This window comes from Rhipicephalus microplus, chromosome 7 (assembly GCF_043290135.1).
Source record: "Rhipicephalus microplus isolate Deutch F79 chromosome 7, USDA_Rmic, whole genome shotgun sequence".
Taxonomy (NCBI): Eukaryota; Metazoa; Arthropoda; class Arachnida; order Ixodida; family Ixodidae; genus Rhipicephalus; species Rhipicephalus microplus.
The window spans coordinates 119,904,419-119,928,459 of NC_134706.1; the positions used below are offsets into that span (position 1 = coordinate 119,904,419).

General features: G+C 44.9%; 1 protein-coding gene across 1 annotated transcript in view; it reads left to right on the forward strand.

Annotated features, from left to right (window-relative positions):
- Window positions 1-23,503, forward strand: part of LOC119186321 (protein disulfide-isomerase) — a 41,729-nt gene extending 18,226 nt beyond the window's left edge. The window contains exons 4-6 of the mRNA XM_075870093.1: window positions 6,822-7,268; window positions 17,698-17,802; window positions 23,474-23,503. Of these exons, the coding sequence (XP_075726208.1) occupies window positions 6,822-7,268; window positions 17,698-17,802; window positions 23,474-23,503 (582 nt within the window). The remainder of the gene's footprint in view (window positions 1-6,821; window positions 7,269-17,697; window positions 17,803-23,473) is intronic.
- The last annotated feature ends 538 nt before the right edge of the window (window positions 23,504-24,041 follow it).

A 24,041-nucleotide genomic window follows, 5' to 3' on the forward strand; every position in this document is an offset into this window, starting at 1 on the left:
TGCCACTGGAGTGGGACCGCCACCTTAAAGGAACGAAATTTCACGATTACCGGACGGCATTTTCCCTTCGTGAATGCACCAATTCTATGAGCACGTTCTAGCGCGTCCTGTAAAGCAGCTAGAAATCATGTTTAAGAGCTTTTCTTCTGTGGCCTCCCATGTTTCCGATACTGTCATGTACACCGAAGAACAATAAATTGTCTCTTCATTGCCTGTCCTCCAGCTGTGATTGACCAAGTCGCAATTTGTTATTTTCACGAGCTAGGTTATCCGCGAGTTTTCGTAAGGCCAGCAGGTTTTGTTGAACAGTGTCAGTGGTAGGCGTCCTAGTTTCAACAGCGGACAGCCTTATATCAATATTGGCTATGTTGCTTTTCATAACTTCCTGGGCTTCTTTTAACTCGGCAATAGACGTAATTAAACGTGACAGTTCCGTTTCCATCCTAGCTGTGCGGGAATTAACGCTCTGTAATAGGGTTAACACATCATTCAGTTTCTTCTGTACTGCCTCCTCGCTAGCATTGTCTTTAGACCGCGTAACAACGTCAAAAGCACCAGTAGAAGGGCCAGGGTTTAACTCTACGTTTCCTGACTGCAAAAGCAGCTGACCACAAACATCAAATGATTGCACAAATAAAACAAGTAGCACTCGTGGGCGTGGGAACAGCAAAAGGTAGGCATTGCTAGATTTCTTAGCAAATAACGAAGTGTTATTACTGACCTGCATGAACAAACGCATGTTGTAAAGCAACCGTCCAACGATGCTGTTCGCACGCCCACTGGAAGGCGCGGGCCGTTGGCGTCCGTTTATATCCAGAGGAAACGGTGATGTCGTAGGCGATGAGCTGAACTTGTGCAATGGAGCCATGGTTCAGTAAGATTGCTAAGGCAAGTCATGTCCAGCGTAGTCTTCATGGCGGTGGCCACAATCACTATAGCTGCACACGAAGCGATAACAGCTGGAGAGTGCAATGTCACGCAAACTTGAAGGCATCCCGCTATCTGCATGAACAAACGCATGTTGTAAAGCAACCGTCGAACGATGCTGTTCCCACGCCCACTCACCTTGTGGGCACTTTGAAACCAACAATGTCAAACTTGGGCGAGATTGAAAGAAGTTAGGCGAAAATAAATGAGTAAAATGGTGATCATCCAGGGCACTAAGTCGGCCGGAGATCGCAAGGCCAGAAGTTGAAAACCGCGCGAGGTGGGGTGTGGGTGTTTTTTTTTTTTCAGACAGGTAAAAAAGTAAGGCCATGGGAGCTACGAGTCAGATGAAGCTGAGAGCTGATGTGTGGTCATTTGGTGTTCAACGGTGCTAAGAAAGTGCAACAGAACCCCTGCTAGGAGATAGCGCAGCACCTTAGTATGGAATGACAAACTTCGGTTAGAAAGATGCCGGACCATTCTTAATTGTATATTTAATAAAACGCGGGATACGGGAATCGTTTGAAGAAAAAAGAGGACTAGGGTGTGGCCTCACTGGCGACCACCTGCAAGTAATGCACTTCCACACCAGAGCAGGATTGGTCACCCTGGTGCAGTACTTGGCCACTACCTCCCATGACTACAGCAGTCAACCCTTGACGCTCACTTACCAGTGGCTGCGAAGCAACTATCCGGAGCGGCGGTCAGACCTGCGACGCAGCGGAGGGTGCTAAAAATCTCTGGGTCCAGACTGGCCGCCATTGCGATCTGAATTTGGCTAGTTTCCACGCTAGAATGCTGTCTAGTGAAATAGTACAGCTGTCCTTTCCGAGAAATCAGAGAGTGTTCAATGGGATATAATATGGCTCAGCGAAGTTAAGATGACACGTGGAGCTTATACAGTGCTGAAAAACGGACACGTCCTAGACTACCGTAAATTTTTGACAGAAAAGAACTAGTGGTGGGGATCCTTATACACAAGATCATTGCTGGCAACATAGAAGAATACTATAGCATTCCGTGAGGGGGTGGCAAGTATCATAATTAAGTTTCGAAAAAGGTCCAAGACGATCGTAATGTACAGACCTACGCGCCTCTATCGAGCCATGATGATAAGTTGGTTGAACGCTTCTTTGAAAACGTATATATATAGTCAGCCAATAATAAAGTAAGTCACAGTATACTATTCTGATAGGCGATTTTAACGCCAAAGTTGGAACGAAACAGGCCAGAGACAATGAAGTGGGGTAATATGGCATCAGCTGTAGAAATGCCACAGAGGAGTTATAAGTAGAGTTCGCCGAACGTAATATCTTAAGGGTCTTGAACATCTTCTTCAGAAAACGAGCTAACCGTAAAAGGATGTGGTGTAGTCCTAATGGCAAAACTAAAAATGAGACAGACTTCATTCTGTGTGCACACCCAGGTGCTGTACACGATGTGGAAGTAATTGGCAAGATCTGATGCAGTGATCAGAAAAAATGGTAACAGCTCGTATTCTCCTAGGTTTAAAAAAAGCAAACACAAAAACTTCATGATACACAAGAAACCAACTAATGAACTAGCACTGAGAGCGAAGGCACGGCAATTAGGAGTTTCGCTTCAGAATATATTCAAGCCACTAAACGAGGTAACTGATGTAACAGTGACGCAATAAAGCTTAATCTTACTAGTATCATCATAGACTGTACATTGACAAAGTGCTTGATTGGGCCGGTTGGTGCTGCATGGTACATGAAGAAGGCGCTTAACAGCACAAACGACAGGAGGGGATAAAAGACACGAAAACAGAGCGCGGAATTCTATCCCCTTTTGTCGTTTGAGCTGTTAAGCACCTTCTTCGTCTACCAAGAGTGTACAATGGAAGTCAAAGGTACAGTGACTGAACAGGACACTGGGAAATTATCTCAGGAGACGAACGATCTTGTCAAGAGATGACAGACCCTGAAAGCCTCAAACGTTACCGGCAAAATTGAGCTAGTGGAGCTTTCAAAGTTAACCAATAGGCGTGAGGTAGCCGACGTCAGAAGGTATAACATCCAGAGAAATTAGCACTCTGTAAAAAGCGGCAGAAGACTGAAAGCTGCGTAGGCAAACTTGTACATAGGTAAAAATCAAGTATATGCATTAAGGAACAAAAAAAAAAGCAACGCCGTAATATAGATAGGATAGTTGAGGTGGCAGAGGAGTTCTACAGAGAGCTGTATTGAAGCCAAAACAGCCAGGATAATATCATTAGAAAGAATATTAGCACAGAGGAATTTGACTTCCTACCAGTAACGCAGGGGGGAGTAAGGAAAGCCCTAGAAGGAATGCAAAAGAGGCAAAACCGTTCATGAGGATAACAGTGGACCTCCTGAAAGATGGCGGAGAAATTGTGTTAGAAAACTGGCCACCTTATATAAGAAGTGTCTCTTGACGGAAAGGGTACCTTAATCTTGGAAGAACTCTAACATCATCTTAATCAATGAGAACGAAGACGCCAAGGCCCTGAAAAATTACAGGCCAATCAGCTTACTGTGCATTCTCTATTAATAGTTTATGAAAATATCAGCTAATAGAACTCGGGCGACATTAGAGTTGCATAAGCATAAGAAAACGCAGGATTTGATAACAGCTATTTCACTATAGACCATATAATTACTATCCATCAGGTAATAAACAAATGAGCGAAATATAACCAACCCTTATACATAGTATTGATAGAAGACGAGAACACGTTTGACTCAGTCAAGACATCAGCAATAATGTAGGCACTACGGAATACGGACATCGAAAAGCGCTACATAAACATACTGGAAAAATCTACGGTTGATCCACAGCCACTATAGTTCTCCATAAAGAAAGCGAAAGAAACAGAATAAAGAAGGGTGTAAGGCAGGGAGACACGATCTCTCCAATGCTATTCACCGCGCGTTTACAGGACAGTTTCAGGACCCTAGATCGGGAAGAGTTAGGGGTAAGAGTTATTAGAGAGTATCTTAATAACGAGTGATTCGCAGATAAAATTGCCTTGATGAGTAACATCAGAGGACAAATTACAGCTCATGATTACAGAACTGAACACTCAAAGCAAAAAAGTGGGCCTTAAGTTATATGCACAAAACTACAGTAGTGTAGAACAGTCTGGGCAGAAAACGGCACTTTGCTGTAGGTGGAGAGACGCTGAAAGCTGTAAAGAATGTGTCTATAATTAGGTTAGGTAGTAAGCGCGGAGCCTAACAATGAGACTGAAATACCTAGAAGAATTAGGATAGAGTGGATCACGTTCGGCAAGCATTCTGAAGTCATGAACAATAATCTGCCACAAACTCTCTAGAAGAAGGTATATAAGAGCTACATCTTGCCAGAACTTTCCTAAGGAGCAAAAACCCGGAGGGTTACAAAGAAGGTCCAGCTTGATTTGAGGGCGACACCGCGAGCGATGAAAAGGACAATAATAGCTTTAACCTTAAAAAACAAGAGGTCAGATTGGGTCAGAGAACAAACCAGGATGAAAGATATCATAGTTAAAATTAAAAAAAATGGACATGGGTCGGGCACGTAGCACGTAGGCAGGATTACCGCTGGTCTTTAAAGGTTACTGAATGGATTCTCAAGAAAGGCAAATGCACGAAAGGGAAACAGAAAGTTAGGTGGACCGATGAGATTAGAAAGTTCGCAGGGATAACGTGGCAACGGAACGAATGCGACCGGGTTGAATGGCGGATCATGGGAGAGGCCTTTGCCCTGCAGTGGGCATGAACAAGCTGATGATGATGATGATTAAACAGTTTCTTATGGTGAATCAATCCATCAATCAATGAGCTTTATTAAGACAAAAACTTAACTCAAAGTATCAAGTATTCTGACGAGGGTCCCAAAGTTCGCGGCTGCTAAGAGCCCTCGGTTATGGTTACAATTGAATAAGACAAGTGAAAGCAGCAGTAGAACAGAAAAAAAAATTTGAAAGCAAATAGGCCAGAAACCAAAAAAACAAAAACACAGCATATTTTGAGTAAGTGTAAAAGCACCACCACACTGAAACAACTGAAAAGCCAATGAATGCCTAAACTAAAATAAAAAATGAAACAACATGGCACTGAAACACACTTCATTAGTACAATATATAGCAATAAAACTGGTACACTAAAATGAAGGAACTTCACGTATTTAACAAAAATTGCTGTAATGAATTAATAAATGGAATCAAAGAAACTTTACGTTTTAGCGTTGAGGGTAAAGTGTTTCATAATACGATGGTACAGAAGTGTGAAGATGATTTACCGTAGTTAGTATGAATCATAGATAGCAGGAAGTTGTTGTTGGCCGCAAACCATGGAGTGTTAGTATTAACTAAAAGTTCATATTCAATGAAATCGGTTGAGAGCTTATGTGTTACGTGTTTACGCAGAAACATGTATAGAAATAATCTAAATAAGTTTCTAACAGTTAAGATATATTACAAGTGAGGAGGCACGGAATGTTACTGTGGCGACCACGGTTAAAAATGACGCGATGGGCTCTATTTTGTAAACGCTGTAAAGATGAATGATGATACTGATAAGTATTACCTCATAAAGCTATACCGTAAGTGATATGAGAATGATAGAAAGTGAAGTAACGACAAAAGAGTGCTTTATGAGAGATATATGAGTGAGCTCTAAGTAGTGCGCGAATGCCAAATGCTCTCGTTTCTCTAACGTGAGCAACTTGGAGGTTGAATTGAAGGCTTACATCGAGTAGAACATCAAGAAATGATACGCTGCCAGTGATACTAATAAAATGAGAGTCAATGGTAATCATTGGAGATGAATTACCTTCTATTGAGGTGATTTAGAAACCATAAACTTAGATTTATTTCAATTAATAACTAGGTGATTTTCCTTACACCACATGACCACATTACAAGTGCAGCATTTATATTATTAGCCACACAGGTAACACAATTATCAGCAAAGGAAATGGTTGTATCGTCAGCTTATAAGACGCAGTGAGCCTTGTTTAAAATGTCAGGAAGGTTATTATAGTACAATAAAAAATAAGGGACCCAGTAGTAGGCCTTGGTGAACCCTTAATTTATTGTTTTAGACGATGAAAAGGAACCTGCTATGTATGCAATATGTTTTCTATTAACCAGTTAACTGTTTAGAGAATTAAGGGATGCACCTGTGATACCGTATGCATCTTACTTCTTGGACAAAATGAGATGAGAGTGGTGTCGAATGGCTTTGATAAATCTAAGAAAATGGACCCGATGATGCACCTTGAATCAATGAAGCGGTTGATTTAGTCAAAATGGAAAAGAAGGGCAAAGTTATTTGAACTTCCAGAGTGAAAGCCAAATAAACAGGACTTCAATACATTAGCTTCATTCTTTTTAAGCTGAACTATAAATAAATTTGATGACCTTAAAGTGTGAAGAACGAATATAGATAGGACGATAACTAGAAAGACATTGTTTATCACTTTTTAAAACACTGCAAGTAGTTTGGCTATCTTTAGATAACCAGCACACTCACAGAATCACGAACGCCATCTAGACTAGCTTGGGCCTATTCTCATCCTCCTTTCCGAGTGCCTACGTCACTACACTCTTGACGGAGTTGTTTGCCTTGTTGGCGCTTTCGGGAAATGGGAAGCCACATGAACCGGGCATATGTTTCGCATCTCTTTCAAGCAGGATTTGTAACTTGCCATTAGAAGACTAACGAGTTTGTAGCAATGGTCATTTCAGAGAACGCACCCTCCGTGCTGCCCGTTCTTTCCAAAAGACGTCACCGAGAAGTGATGAGGCCTTAGCAGGCGAAAGCCTCGGACTCCGCTAATCTGTGAAGTGTTCGAAATATTGCGCTCTTTCTTTGTGTTTGAGAAAGTGTTCGGCTCCCTTTGCAGACGTCTCCTGTTTGGACAAGTGCGAGGCCCTCGTGCCCAAACTTGCCAAGGCTGCCAAGCAGCTCGAAGAAGAAGGCTCGGACATCAAGGTGGCCAAGGTGTACGCAACTTTCAAGGGCCTGCTCGTTTGGAAGTACACGCAGAGCTTGCCGAAACTCATGTTTTTCCGCAACGGACATCCGGTCGACTACAAGGGTAGCCATACCATAGAGGAGATGATCCAGTGGGTTAAGAAGAAAACCGAACCACCGGCTCAAATACTCAGCACTGTGGACGATGCGAGGATCTTCGTGAACAGCGCGAGGGTCACCATCGTGGGCTTCTTCAAAAACCAGACAAGCCTCGAGGCCAAAGAGTTCCTAAAGGCTGCGTACACTATCGACCGGCACGCGTTTGCCATCACATCGGACGACGCCGTCTACAAGGAGCTTGGTGCCAGCAAGGACGGAGTGATGCTCTTCAAGAAGGTCAGTGCTGTACAGTGGAAGTTGGTAGCTCACCACAAGTTAGACCTACACCATGTTAGTGAACAGCGGGAGGTACCGTCGACTTACTGAGGTGCTTGTAGTGACGTCGTGGCGCGTAGGCTCTGCCCAGTGCTTAATAATTACGTCGACGACGCCATGCGCTCTTTACGAATATTCATTAGTTTTATAGTCGCCCCGCCGTGGTGGTCTAGTGGCTAAGGTACTCGGCTGCTGACCCGCAGGTCGCGGGATCAAATCATGGTTGCGGCGGCAGCATTTCCGATGGAAGCGGAAATATTGTAAGCCCGTGTGCTTTGATTTGGGCGCACGTTAAAGAATCTCAGGTGGTCCAAATTTACGGAGCCCTCCACCACGGTGTCTCTCATAATCATATCGAGGTTTTGGGACGCTAAACCCCACAAATCAATCAATTAGTTTTAAAGTCTGTGACAACATTAGAATAAACATGAAGGTGTATAGAGAGGATTGAGAGAAACGCTTATATGTGGCATCTAATATATCTGTTTTGCATCTGTTTTCAAGCTGTTTCAGCATGGATAGTTACAAACAACTAATATGAAAAATCCGTAAACCGGGGTTGCGTTGAGCCGACATTTCGACAAGATGACATGTCTGCCTCAAGGCGAGAACAGAACAGTTTTATTCTAGCCTTGAGGTAGACAAGTCCGCTTGTCGAAACGCAAACTTCTAACTTTTCTTCCTACCTTTTTTTTTTTTTTTTGAAAAGGCTACTAGTCATTTATGGTACACTCGAGGACCTTCTACTATCTTGCATCACCTCCTATTTCGGAGCCTTTTGAAAACGAAGTGCTGTGTTCTATGTACGTCTTTATTTCTATATCCAACCATAACGCACCCCCCTCGGCTACCACTATCCGTTTTAAAAGGGGCTTTAAAACTTTTTCAATTAACCATGGAATGAATTCAGTGGAAGATCTTATTGCCTCGCGAATTCAACGCCGGAGCAATTTTAGGAGTACATCCAGTGTGAGTGGAGTTACAAAGGTTTGTCGCATGCTGCAATTCCATTCTTTATTCTCTCTTCTCGACGAAAACGCTTGAAGCTAAGCAGCGATCGATGGAACGGCCACAGAAAAAGGACACAGGCGCCTTCTGACCTTGAGCACTTTTTTATTTGTTTTGTTTGAATGCGCGGCCTTGTGAGAGTGCTCGCGCACACATAGATGGATGAATCATATGATTGTACCCTGTTGATCGGGCGGTGGCTAATGCCACCAAGTCGTAATATTTAGTGAACCAAAATCTAGGTTTCTTTTTTTCCCTTTTAATAGAGAGGTGGAAGACTCTTAATTTGCAGTGAAAGGTTTAATTTTCAGTCGAGTTTTGACTTTAGCCACCAATCAGATAACCTCCTTCTAGTTAATTCTAACCACTTCGTCTATTTTGCCCTCCCTGTCCCCAAACTCCAGTGCTTTGAAAAACTCTGCGCCATCATCCTCAACTATAGGGTGAAGCCCTTTAGAGAACATTATCAAGTGTTCGGCAGTTTCCTCCTCCTATCCACATGCACTGCATCCCGTGTCTACCATTTTGTATTCGGCCCGATATGTCTCGGTTCGCAATACTCCCGTCGTGGCCTCAAACAGTAGATAACTATGCCGAGTATAATCATGGACCCTTTCCTTGGCAATTTCCTGCTTAAAAGTTCGATAGATCTCTAGTGCGAACTTCTTAATCATGCCAATTTTCCACATATCGGTCTCAGGTTTCCTCACCTTCTTCTTAACCTCTATTTATTTTTGGTTTGGCTCGCTGCTGCCTTCAAAGTTTTTACCAGTCAATTTTCTGGTTCACTTCCTCCATTTCGTATGGACATTCTTCATTTACAAGTAGTTGAGTACCTTCCTAGCTCAACGCTCCTCCTCAATTTCTCTCAATCGCTTCTCGAATTTCATCTTGCTGCTAGCTTCCCTGCCCTCCACTGATGTCCATCCCATATCACCTTGTACTCCCAGATTGGGTGTATTCCAGTGAGCTCCTAAGGCAAGCCTACCTATTCCACGTTGCTTAAATTGTAATCTTGATTGAACTTCTGATCTCATGCACAAGACCACATTGCCGAACGTCAGACCAGGAACCATAACTGCTTCTATATTCCTCTCACAACATCATAACTATTGTATTTGCACAATGCCCTGTTTTTCATCAGCGCTGCATTCTTGTTACCTTTAGTCGTCACGTATATTTCGTGTTGCCTAAGGTACTCGGCCTCAATGCTTATCTATACGCCCAGATATTTGTATTTATCTGTTATCTCTAGCGTGACCTATTGTATGCGAAGCTCACTACCTTCATTATCATTAAAAATCATGACTGCTGAATTTTCCTTGCTGAATCTGAAATCTAACCTATCTCCCTCATTACCGCAGATGTCCACAAATCTCTGCAAATCTTCCTTGTTATCGGCCATTAGCACTATATCATCTGCGTACATCAATGCTGGTAGTGCCTGTTCAATGAGTTTTCCTTGTTCAGCGAAAAAGAGGTTGAAGCCCAGGCCATTTTCTTCTAATTTGGCCTCTGATCCTTGTAGGTACATCATGAATAACAAGGGTGACAGAAGACACTTCTGCCTAAGCCCCTAGTTTACCTCTGCAGGCTTGGATACCTGTTTTTCCCACTTTATAACTGTCTTGTTACCTTTATAGGTATCCTTTAAAAGATTAGTGACTCCATCGTCTACACCTAATGTGCCCAGTATTCCCCACAAGTCCTCTTGAACCACGCTACCGTACGCTTCCTTGATATCTAAAAATGCTAGCCACAAGGGCCTGTGTTGCTTTTCTGCTATTTTGGTGCACTGCGTCAGTGAGAACAGATTGTCTTCCAATCTCCTGTGTTTCCTAAACCCATTCTGCAGTTCCCCCAGCACCCCGTCATCCTCTATTCATGCCTGCAGTCTTTCCTTAATAATCTGCATCACCAGCCTGTAGACCACTGATGTCACTTTTATAGGACGGTAGTTGTTTATGTCAGCTTTGTCCCCCTCTCCTTTATAGTTCATGCTCATCCTGTTAAGTTTCCATCCATCGGGAGCTTTTCCATCGATTATTATTTTCCTCACTGCCTCTCTCAAAGCCTGCTTAGACTTCTGACCTCATGTCTTCATCAGCATAATTGGAATGCCATCCGGGCCTGTTGACATACTACTAGGAACCCTTTTCTCACCCCTTTCCCACTCTCGTGAAAATGGAGCCATTGCGCCACTTGATTCATCCTTGTCTATTGTGGTGCATAAAGCACTTGTTTGTTGAAATTTTTCTGTCACCCTTGTTCTTATATATTCAATAGCTTCGTCCTCTTCTAGCCTAGCACCTTGAGCTGTAGTTACAAATCTCTACTCTAGGCTCGTCTACTTTCTTAGGGAGTTCAGATGGTTCCAAAATTTCGCAGCTGCTTTTCTATTTTTTTTCTGTACTTCTGCCAGCCACTGAGCTCCCGTGCTTCTAATCTTTTCATTGATCAGAAGAGATGCATTCCTTCTGCAGCTTAGAAAGAGTTCCCATTTTCTTTCAACATCATCTGTTGGTTCACCCCGCTGCTTAGCATGTCTGTGTTCTCTAGAGGCTTCCTGACGTTTTGCTATGGCTCTCTTAACTCACTCATCCCACCAACTCTTGGATTTGTGTCTTCTTTTCCGGGGTGACTTGTCACATGCCTTAGCAAGCTCTTGCTCAAACAGTCTAATTAGATTTGTATATGTCCACACTGTTTTATTATCCTCAGTGAGTACTTTCTAGATTGGTTTAGTAGCTCTTTCTGTTTGCCTTTATGAATAAAAATTTTGCTGTAGTTCATCTTCTTTCACCTTCCCACCTTCCCTGCTCTTCCAAAACTGGACTTGATACGTTCGTAATCACTACCCAGACTTCTGGAGCCACATTCACCTGAGCTTATCATACATCCTATGTGACACCACTGCATAATCTATTGTCGACTGCAGCCTTCCTACCTCACATGTTATTTGCTTGTCACACTTCCCGAATGTGTTGCAAATAATCAAATCATGCCTTTCACACATATCCATGATCATTTTGCCTGTTGGGTCAGTATACCCATCTATATCTTCTATGTGCGCATTCATATCTCTAAGTATAATTATCTCGCACTCTCTTCATAACTCCTCAACATCCTTTGATATACGTTCTACTATTGCCTGGTCTTCTCTCTTGCCTTTGCTCCCGTGCCAAAGTACACTAAACCAAGGAGCTTCCTTAGCCCTGCCACCTTATCTTTTAGCCATAAATATTCCTTGCACACCTGCTTGGCCCTTTCCCAGTCGGTACTTTAATGAATGAATGCCCCAATACCACCCCCCTTTCTGCTGCATTCTCTTCTATTACAATATTCCCACGCGTAGTCCGGATTGTTAGGAGGTTGTTCCATGTCCTTGAGATATGTTTCTACCAAACCGTATACCAACGGCCTCTCCTCCCTTAGCTGTTCTTCTATCTCTTCCCATTTCAGCCTGCTCCTGCCACCCTGCATGTTGATATACCCTCTGTCTGAATTGGCTCGGCGCTCGTGGCTACGTGTATTTCTTCCCCGGACTTTACCTATTTTAGATACTGGTGCCACTTTGTAATCGTATCTGTCCATTCCACCTGGAGTAACACCTGGAATCAACCGGACTCACAGGGATAAATCCCTGCCACTTAAGTCCGGTCCAATACGATACACGTCGTCAAAGGAAGAAAACCACTCAAGACATAAATGAGTAACGAGCACTGAGCCCTTGGCGAATTTGACAAACGGTTACAGGGCCGGGCTGACACTCAGATCTACTGGACTCGAAGACATCCACAAAGAAAATGACATCAAGGACAAAATTGTTTTATATTCGACCCCATTGTAGAGGTTGACATCTCATCTTAGCCATTGGAGGTCACCGTATCTAAATATCCTCCAGAACAATACCTCAATGAGGGGTTCGCTCCTACAAACCAAACCAAATCGACAAACAATTACGAACCAACAAAGCTTATAACATAGCACCACTCTACTCTTCCTTATATTATACTCAACTTACCTCTATATCTATTTCTTTTCAATAAAGCTGGCAGCGCTTCCCGCTCTCTCGTCCTGGCGGGCTACTCGGGGCGTTCTGGGTGATAAAGAATCAATCATGAGTGAAGACATCTCAAGGAATCAAACCTGGATAACAGATGAAGACAACAGCCCCCTCGACCGACAGTTACAACATCATGTCGTACCATTACCCTTCGCCTGGCCTCGAGATCAGCAAGCTAAAGTCCCCTTGGATGGAAACCCACGTTGGAACGGATCAACGAACCAAGAGGCACTTGGAATAACAAACCACTTTGGGAGCAAGAAAACTCCCCAGTTTGCGAAAAAACTACCACATACAATAATCTTCCCCCGGTCTTGGATCCACAAGCCAAAAGCCACTATGAATCAACAAACCAATTGGAATCAAGAAAACCTCCCAATTTCAAGTTTCAAGATGCGAAATTCAAGCCACTTTGGAAGCAAGACAACCTCCCAATCAAGATTCAAGATTCAAGACACCGCTTTAGGAAAAAAGGGAAAAAAAGAAGAAAAAGTAAAAAGCAAAAAAAGAGAAAAACTTACATAAATGCCCGCTGTTGCCGGGCCCGTTCCCTTGGTGGTGGTTCGCTGGGAGTAGTCCCCCCCTTTTCTTCTTTTTTTTTTCTTTTTTTTCCCAAAAATTCTCTTTTGGCATCTGCCCTATTTATTTATTTATTTTTTTGGATACAAACCCGTTATACTTGTGGTACGGGTCGGGGTATGTTCATTTATGTTTTTCTCTATTTGCCCCACAATAACTATTGTCCCTATTGTCAAAGAGTCTCCCTGGTTGTTTTCCTCGTTACTAGCTATCCTGCACCCCAAAGGGCCCGCGTGCCTCCGTAAAAGCTACTGCGCGCTCTTAAAGTCGCCAACCCACCTCATGACCTAGCCGCCCATTGAAGTGAATTCTGTCTCGTTGAAAATTAGACCACCTATGCACATCTCTGTTTATTTCCACCACCTCAAAGCCTTTCTCTAGACTCATCCGCCATATCTCGCGGTTTGCGTTGACAACCGCTCTTTGTATGTCGTGTCACGCACTGGTACCTCCGGTATTGTGCATATCACTACTTCTACCTCAGCAGAATTGGCGCGCATGCCATCGAATCTTTCGCCAATGTGGTCGCAATTCCTGCCGTATCTTCATTTCAGACATCGTTTAAGCCACCTGAAATTATCTCGACGTTTTATCTATCAGCTGTAGTTTTGAGTTTTACGTTCGCTTGCTTCATGACTGCTTCACGCTGCGTCCTGGGAGCGTCCCTACTGCAAACCTTTTGTCACCTTTTACCCTCTATTTGATCGCTTCTGCGCATCGATATGAATTCCGAGTCCCCGGCGATTATCACATGCTGGGACTTTTCAGCTGGAGGGTCCTGCACGTGGGTGTTACTTGCACCTATGACGCCGGCTGCTTTGTCCCCTTCCAGCCCCACCACTACTTGGCCTACCTTGGGACAATTGAACCGGCGGAACCTGTTTTTTCCAAACTTGTTTGCTCTTTCTTCTCCACCGTTCTGGTTGCCGGTGCCCTACTGTTCTCGCCGTCGGCATGTTCTTTGTTCACCTTGGCTAGTGCTTCCTCGGCGGACTTCAGCCTTTCTCCCATTGCCCTCGTTTTCTTCTATCACTGCCGCCAACGCAGTCTCCAGCTCGATGATTCTCAACAGCAGTTCACTCTGGACACACACGCATGAGCAAGTAGCAGCCTCCTGCGGTGATCTCTGTAACGAGCGAGCGCGCCATGTTCAAATCAGCTAATGGCTGATAGATGGACTACGTGGTTTTCGGGTGTATTGCGCAATTTGTCAAGAAAACAGAAAACAATTTTTAGCTGACTTCGATAATTTATTGTAGATTCTAGGCCGCGTGCTGCGCTATATTTGGCTTGGTGTTGTCAGGAGTCTGAACTACTGATCGGCAGCGTTTTCTGACCATGCTCCAAAAGTGTTGCACGGCCCCTTTAAAATCCGCGTCCATGCCAGACCACTCTCTCTTATGAGACGATTGTTAGGTCGAACGAATCAAAAATGCCAATTTGGATACACTGAGTAATTTCTCATACGGGAGGTAAGGCACAGCTGCACTGGCAGCCATACCCCCCCGCGGTCGTCTAGTGGCTAAGGAACTCGGCTGCCGACCCGCCGGTCGTGGGATCAAATCCCGGCTGCGGCGGCTCTATTTCCACAGGAGGCGGAAATGTAGGCTCGAGTGCTCAGATTTGGGGTGCACGTTAAAGAACTCCAGGTAGTCGAAATTTCTGGAGCCCTCCACTACAGCGTCTCTTTTAATCATATGGTGGTTTTGGGACATTAAACCCCACATATCAATCAATCAATGCACTGGCAGCCATTATCTAGAATTCGTTCTTGTGAATATTGTTTCCAAAAGAATGTTCTTCATTTTTCTTTGTGCATACCTCAGTATAAATCTCGCCAGTCCTTACTTGATGCAGTAGAAACTTTTGCTCGTGGTACATTTATGTAACCGACGTCGCATCAAGCAACCAATTTTATTGAAATGAAAAAAACAACAAAAGGGGGTGGGGCGGCACTCGAGAGAGAGGGCACCCGATGGTTCTCGTGCTCCTCAATTCATTTGTTTTAAACCACCAAATTCTTTTGACACACAGAGGCCTCCTAAATAAAGGTGCTGCGCAGCCTCGTAAGTGGGTTTTGTTTTATTCTTCAGTTGTAACCGTTTAGATCGGAGACATGCGCTGAATCGGCAGTGGTTGATGAGCTTCTGGGGTGAATTGGGACCCTGTTGATTCGCGCAGATCTCTGATAAATGATACTCACCTCGGTACGGCCATGGGCGAGCACTACACACTGCCGTTAGGCGTAGCTTTCCTGTTGACTGCCTGCATGTGCACATTATCCGTTTGCAGTGAGCGCAGATTATGGCCTACCTGAAGCCGAACTGATGCTGCAAGGTTCAAGCAGGAGAATAATGCCACTGTCAGAAGGGCGTATCGAAGGCCTACCAACACAGTCTATTCACTCAATGGTCAAGCATGGGCTGCTATACGAAACGTTGATTGATTTGTGAGGTTTAACGTCCCAAAACCACCATATGATTATGAGAGACGCCGTAAGGGAGGGATCCGGATATTTAGACCACCTGGGGTTCTTTAACGTGCACCCAAATCTGAGTACACGGGCCTACAACATTTCTGCCTCCATCGGAAATGCAGCCGCCACAGCCGGGATTCAATCCCGCGACCTGCGGGTCAACAGCCGAGTATCTTAACCACTAGAACACCGTGGCGGGGCCTATACGAAACGTTAAGAAGGCCGTTAAGTCATTAGTATATCGTGTCAACAAAGAACCTGAGAATTCTTTCGAAACTTCTATAGCCCTTCTCAATGGAAGCCCAAGCAGCGCGAGCTTTCGTTTTCCTTCATTGTACTCATACTCATGACTAAAAGAAAAATTATACCATCTCGCACAAAAATAAATTATCTATGAATGAAAAGCAGCGCTGATGTTCACTTCTCTTTCAACTTGTTTCCACTTGTGTGTTCTTGTGTAGGGTTCATTTGTGTATATGTTGTAAGTGAAGGCTTCACTACAAAAGTTAAGGACGAAAAAAACCGTACTAACACTGACAAAGCCTCTCAAACAACCAAGTTTACTGAAAAACAAAACAAAAAGGGTTTGGGATGACAATCGAGAGAGAGGGCACTGATAGCAAACCATGTATGATCCTACGATGGTGTTATGTTTTACGGCATAGATAGCACCACGGTAGGATCGTGCGTGGTCTATTTTCAGTGCCCTCTCCCTCATATGTTACCGCACCCTCTTTTTGTCTTTTTTAATTGTTTCAGTTAGATGCGCTTTCTCTGCGTTAGTGCAGTTTTTTTTTGTCGTTCTTAACTTTGCAGTGCGTCCTTTACCTACAGTATGTTCCAATTAGCCCCCATACAAACTTTCCTGAGTGTATACGCTGCGTATCGCTTATGCTCCCTCTATTCCTTTGTGTGTATTACCGCGAGGGTGTGTGCCGCGATGTGAACACCTAGCGCAGCGCGAAGAGTGCAACGAAGCAAGCGCGCGCTGTACGGGCACGCAGCTGCGGTGCGGCAAAGAGATAAATGTTTGTTGTTGTTGTGTGATTCTAAAAAGAGGAAGAAGGCACCTAATAAATGGGAACGGAGAAACGAACCGGAGGCAGTGCTCTGCCACCTCCTCCACCCCACCTTTTCATGCTCACGTGAGGAGAGGGGGAGAGTGTGGACAGTCGCCGAGACGGTCGGCGGGTACAGCCGCGAGCAAAGGCAGCTTCACATTAAAAAAAATATTAGGCAACATCCAGCTGCTCCGCGGCAACCGGGCAATGCTCCCCTTGAATTGAGAGAACGCCCATTCAACCCTTGTCATGGGTGAAAAAAAATCGAAATTGGTTGTCGTCTGCGCAGTGAAGGCCGTGGTGTGCCTCGACCCCCACACACTTTACGTACGCTTTAAACGCGGCTGCGTTTTCCCATACGGTCATTTGCAGCTGTACTTAGGGTGACTTGAGGGTGTCTGAATGCATGGGCCAATGCTGCATGTAGTACGGTATGGTATGAATAACTGCAATAACTATATGAGAACCAGTCCAGGACTGATGCTGGCTTCTCCCACGTCGAGACAGAGAGGCAAAGCCCCACTGCTGCCACACGGGTCCTCAAGACAGCCCTGAGTTGGTCTTCCAGCGCGTCACTGTGCAGCATTCGCTGTACCATGGTCTTTTCGGCAATTAGGATTCGTATTCTGGTCCTGATTGTTGGCTACCAGAGTCTGCAAACGGCACCCCTAGTTCTTCCGCATGTCTTTTTCAGTACAATCATGACATACAAAAATTAAAAGTGGCGAAGATCATACATAACTTGTCACTTGCACAGCGTCCATTCACTCAGCATGGAAAATTACTTGTGCAGTGCGGTTTTAACACTTTTGGTTGAGATTAAAATAGGTGTAGACTTTTTTGAACGATACTAAAACGTGCGGCTCCAAGTCAGGTACAAATAACTTGATGTCGACACTATAACCAAGCGGTCACACTTTCGCATGATGGTATGATCAGTTGCAACTGCTGTCAACATGCATTGTGTTCCACATTCAAATGCCACAGGTTTATTTATATTTTCGTTTTGTACGCTTCAATCGCATCCGCAATAAACTACCATATGCTGTGCATTCACTCACAGCTGCTCTGTTAAAGACTTCGTTTCTTGCGTTACAGTTTCAACCTAATTTAATGACAACGTTTCAATATAAGTCGTGCCTGCCTGTGAACGTACGTTAGCACCAACAAGAATGTTGACGCTTTCTTCTTCTTTCGCAGTTTGACGAGCGCAGAAAAACTCTCGCATTGAAGCCCACCTGTGATAAGATTCGGACATTCGTCGCTGTGAACAGCCAGCCCCTGGTTGTGGTGTTGACGGCGCAAGTGAGTAGTGGGATTTTTCAATATGCTAGTCTGTGCATACGCAGTGGTGGTGACATGACGTACGATGTGTGTGTTTTTTGTGTATGTGTGTTTTGGTGATCTGCAATGGAGGCGCATTCAGTTCGGACCTAAAAAAAAGCCCATTTCTGTTTTTGTTGTGATTCACTAGGCAAGTATAGTTCGTGATCAAATTACTTGCATTATGCAGTTATAGCTAGCGTTAGCGCAACAGTGCGGATTATGGGAATACCGATTTTTTGTCACAAAGTTGATACAAAGATACACATCTCGATCCTCATTCAAGAACAGAGATACTATAATTGGGCTCAAAAAGCTTTTCAGTCATCTCAACCGACCTGAAGCTCCAATTAAGTTATGCGAGGCAATTCTGAAGGTAAACAACCATTTCTTAATTTCTGGGAGGCACTTCACATCGAATTCCGCAGGTGGCGACGAAAAAAAAACACAACAAACTCAAACACCGCCAAAATCACCCAACAAGCAAAGCAATATCACGCACAACTTGCCGACCCTGATTGAGTGGACCGTTGCAATATGACAGCAGGACAAATTTGCAGTAATAACACCTGCTGCTTGTTCTGAGCTACTCAAACTACCCTACAAGAAGCAAAACAGAAACTCTAAGTAATCTTCAAAAGGACATATATGCTTTTGAAGATGTCGAGAAAGTGGCAGATGAACTGTGAGATCAGCACCTTTGCACTCATCGGGACTCACAAGGACTTCCGTACTCGCATGCAAGCTCTGACAATACAGAGCTCGATAGACCTTTAAAACTTCATGACTTGCAAGCAGCCCTAAAGGGTTCGTGAAACGAAAATTGAAACTTCCCGGTTTCAATTTAGCCTGATTTATTAGGAATCGGACATACCAATTTTGAAATATTTCTGCACAATAACGAGCGTCATTAATTCTGCAAATAATGACACCCGTTAGAAGTCGCAGTTTTGGGGAGGAAGCATCCAACTTGCTGAATGCAGCCGCACAGCAACCGCACAGGTCTAGCGGCTGCAGCCAATAGCATCACGGATGAATGGATGGATGAATTAATGTGGCTGTACCTTTAGATCGTGTGGCAGCTAACGCCACCTAGCCATAATACTTAGTGAACAGCAACTAGGTTTATCTTTTTTTCCTTCAAATAGTGAAGTTGAGGACTGGTACTTTGCAGTGAAGGATTTAGTGTTCACTCCTACCTTGACTTTAGCCACCATTCAGATAACCTCCTTCTAGTTAATTTTACCCGCTTAAAGACTATTTCGCCCTTCCTGTTCCTACACCCCAGTGCTTTGAAAAACTCTGCACCATCATCCTGAACTATAGGGTGAAGCCCTTTAGAGAACATTATCAAGTGTTCAGCAGTTTCCTCCTCCTATCCACATGCACTGCATACCGTGTCTACCATTTTGTATTTGGCCCGATATGTCTCGGTTCGCAATACTCCCGTCCTGGCCTCAAACAGTAGATAACTACGCCGAGTATAATCATGGATCCTTTCCTTGGAAATATTCTGTTTAAAAGTTTGATATATCTCTAGTGCGGACTTCTTAATCATGCCACTTCTCCACATTTCGGTCTCCGTTTCTTTCACCTTCTAGTTAAGCGATAGCTCTTCTTTGGTTTGGCCCCCTGCTATTTTCTGAGTATTTACCCGTCAATTTCTGGTTCGCTTCCTCCATTTTGTATCGCAATCTTCATGTGTGGTTTGCTTCCTCCATTTTGTATCGACATTCTTTCCTAATTTGGTGTATTATTGTGAGCTTCTATAGCAAGCCTACCTATTCCACGTTGCTTAATTTCTAATCTTGCTTGAACTTCTGATCTCATGCACAAGACCACATTGCCGAACATCATACTTTCCATATTCCTCTCGAATCATACCTATTACAATTCCACAGTGCCCTGTTTTTTATCACCGCTGCAATCCTGTTACTTTTGGTCGTCAGTTATACTACGGGTTGCCTTAGGTACTCGGCTTCATTGCTTATCTGTACGCCCACATATTTGTATATATCTGTTATCTCTAGTGTTACCTAATATATTCTAAGCTCACTACCTTAATTATCTTTAAAAATCATGACTGCTGAATTTTCCTTACTGAATCTGAAGTCTAACCTATCTCCCCCATTACCACAGATGTCCATGAATATCTGCAAATCTTCCTTGTTGTCGGCCATAAGCACTATATCATTTGCGTACATCAATGCTGGTAGTGCCTGTTCAATGAGTTTTCCTTGTTTGACGAAAGAGAGGTTGATGCCCTGTCTACTTCAATCTAATTTTGCCTCTAATCTTTGTTGGTCTATCATGAATAACAAGGGTGACAGAGGACACCCCTGCCTAAGCCCCCATTTTACCTATCAGCTTGAACACCTGTTTTTCCCATTTTATAACTACCTTGTTACTTTTAAAGGTATCCTTTAAAAAATTAGTTATTCCATTTTCCACACCCAGTGTGTCCAGTATTCCCCACAAGTCCTCTTGAACCACTCTATCATAGGCTCCCTTGATATCGAAAAATGCTAGCCGCAGGGTCTGTGTTCTTTTTCTGCTACTTCGATGCTCTGTGCCAGTGAGAACAGATTCTCTTCCAACCTCCTGTGCTTCCGAAAACCATTCGGCAGTTCCCACAGCCCCCTTCGTCCTCTTTGCATGCCTGCAGTCTCTCCTTTATAGTCTGCATCGCCAGCCTGTAGACCACTGTTGTCACTTTTATAGGACGGTAGATGTTTATGTCAGCTTTGTCCCCCTTTCCGTTATAGATCATGCTCATCCTGCCATGATTGATCATGCTCATCGGGCTCATCTATCGGGGACTTAACCATCGATAACTGTTTTGCTCACTGCAATCTCAAAGTCTGCTTAGACTTCGGGCCCAATGTCTTTATTAGCATAATTGAAATGTTATCTGTGCCTGTTGATGTACTATTATGAACACACTTCTCAGCCCTTTCCCACTATCATTGTGAAAATAGAGCCATTGTGCCACTTGATTCATCCTTGTTTATTGTGGTGCATAATGCACTTCTTTGTTGAAATTTTTTTGTCACCCTTATTCTTAGATATTCAATTGCTTCATCCCCTTTTAGCCTAGCACCTTGACCTGTAGTTATAAACCTCTGCTCTAAGATTGTCTTATTACCTAGGGAGTTTAGATGGTTCCGAAATTTCTCAGCTGCATTTCTATCCTTTCTATGTACTTCAGCCAGTCACTGAGCCCCCTTTCTTCTAATCTTTTATTTGATCAGAAGGGATGCTTCCCTTCTACAGCTTAGAAAGATGTCCTGTTTTCTTTCAACATAATCTGTCGGTTCACCCCGATGCTTAGCATGTCTTGTTCCCTTGAGGCTTCCTGACATTTTGCTATGGTTCTCTTAACTTGCTCATTCCACCAACACTTGGCTTTGTGTCTTCTTTTCCAGGGTGACTTGTCATGCGCCTTAGCAAGCTCTACCTCAAACAGTCACTTAGATTCGTGTATGTCCACACTGTTTTAATATCCTCAGTGATTACTTTCTCATTTTTTAGAAGCAATTTCTAGGGGCCTTTCTTAATAAAAATTTTCTTGTAGTTGCTCATCTTGTTTTCCCACTTTCACTGCTCTTCCAAAACTTAGCTTGATACATTTCTGATCACTACCCAGACTTCTTGAGCCGCATTCATCTATGCGCATTCCCCTGAGCCTATCATACATCCTATGTGACATCAGTGCATATTCTATCGTCGACTTCAGCCTGCCAACCTCCGATGTTATTTGCCCTTCACACTTCTCAGTACTGTATCAAATGATCGAATCATACTTTCCACACATATCCATGATTGTTTTGCCTCTTGGGTCAGTATACCCATCTATATCTTCTATGTGCACATTCATATCTCCTAGTATAATTATCTCACACACTCCTGCTGATTCCTCAATGTCTTTTTATATACAGTCCACCATTTCCTGGTCTTCCTCTCTGGCCTTTGTTCCTGTCCAAAAGTACACCAAACCAAGGAGTGTCATCTGACAAGCTACTTTCCCTCTTAACCATAAACGTTCCATGCATTCCTGCTTGACTCTTTCCTAACCCATTCTTTAATGTATGAATGCATGAATTCCACCCCCCTTTTGCTGCCTTCTGTTCTATTGCAATATTCCCATGCGTAGTCCGGATCGCAAGGTGGTTGCTCCATGTCCCGAAGACGTGTCTCCACAACCCCTTATACCGTCAGCTCCTTCTGCCTCAACTGCCCTTATATCTCTTCCCACTTTAACCTATTCCTTCCACCTCTCATGTTAATATAGCCTATGCCTGACTTAGCTCGGCCCTTGTGCTTACGTCGATTTCATCTACCAGGTACTCCATGTGGCATAAATATTTGTGCACCTTTAAAACCATCTTTGGCTACACTGTTGGTCTCACTGCTCTCGGTACCCCTAAAAAAGCTGTGGCTTGGCGACCCGTCCTAGTACCAACCCGTCGCACTACTGTAGATAATACTATCCTGTGCAAAGGGGCGAGCGCCGGGCTCGTACACGTCTTGGTTCACCTCCATTACACTGTATCCGAGTGGCCGGCTCATACCCTTGATCACACAGTGGACCTCCACTACCCTCCTTTCAATCCCATAGGACTGTCTCAAGACCTCTGGGACTGTGCGCACGGTTACATGCACACTTCCAGAGACCTCTAGGAGCCTACGCATCCCATCCTCTGTCTCTGAAGGTTCTGCTCCTTGCCCTTCAACACATCATTGAGCCCAGCATGAATAATGACGAGATTTTCGCCCTCCATGCTGTCCTCTACAACCTCCTGAGCATTGGCCAGTGCATCCACCGTGCTCTTTCCTGACTGGGCCTCCACCCTCACTCTCCCATTTTCCTTCACTGTCGTGAAGAGGCCATCCTTAACCCTGGCAACGTTGGAGTCCCTCACCACTAGGACTCTTCTACTCTCCAATCGATGGCTTCCTGTTTGTGATGGCGCCCCTGTTTGCTTCAGCTGTTTCTCTCTCTGCCGTCTGTCCTGTGTTCCTGCCCTGCTCGAGAGAGAGAGAGAGAGAAACAGCATTTTTCGTGCATCCGGCGTGCGGGAAGTCACCGGCCGCGCAGAGCGCGGGTATTCCCTATCTAAAGACTATAGCTATTAGTCCTATAGTCCCAGGCCCTAGATCTTGAGGACGTTTGCTCTGGCTAGGCGTAGGATGCTCGGACTCCTCCACTCCCGTTGTCCGGGGCATCGGTATCTTCTCGTCTGCTTTGCCAGGGCCTCCTCAAGCCGCTGGATGGCCCTTCGTTGTGTGTTTGAGTCTTGGGAGCGTATCCATGCTCTCACCTCTTCGGGATACGTGGCGTCCTGGCACTGCCCATTCCCATTGTTCACACCACTGTTACACCCGCCCCACATAATGTGGCGGAGGGTGGCTAGTTCACGTTCGCACGCGCTACACTTAGCGTCTATAAACATGTCGGGGCATACGTGCCGGGCCAAAGCTGGCGTTAGCACGCATTCCGTTTGCAGTTGTCGGAGCTTCACTGCTTCCGCACGTGACAGTTCACGATGCGGGGGCGGAAAGGCTCTCCTTGCCTCTCTGTAGGCCGCCAGGATCCCTCTGTAGTCGGTGAGGGGATCGATGTCTTCTTCTCGTTCTTCACCGCTGGTTTCAGGAAGATGGGCTGCTGCGGTCCGGCATGTGATGAGATCACGGGCCACAGCGTCCGCCTCCTCGTTGCGGTTCTGAATGTCGGGAGCCAGTTGTTCCATGTGGGCTGGGAACCATTTTAGGGCGATGGTTGGCCCTGTAGCGGCGCCGCGAGCAGCCCGCGAAGCCGCGATGGACGTCACTAGCCGCTCCGTGCCCCGCCAGACCATGCCTCGGGCGAAATTCCTGATTGCCTGCTTTGAGTCGCTTAGCACCGTGCGCGTGCCCGGCCTACCTGTGGCCAGGGCTATCGCCGCCTCCTCTGTTTGGCCGGCTGTTCAGGCGCGCACGGCGCTTGCTGTTAGTAGTTTACTGGTAGTAGCGCTGACCACCACTGCTGCGAAGGCGTTGCGTCTTCCCGGATATCTTGCGGGCGGCGTCCACGTAGACTGCGCCCTCGTCTCTCTGATGTTGACGGGCCAGCACCGCTGCTCTCGCCGCTCGCCTGCCCGCAGCCCTTTCTGGAGCAGCGGGTAGACAATGATTTTACTCGCTGCCTCATCGCTCGGGGGGACTTGTTCTTCTAGCTCCCC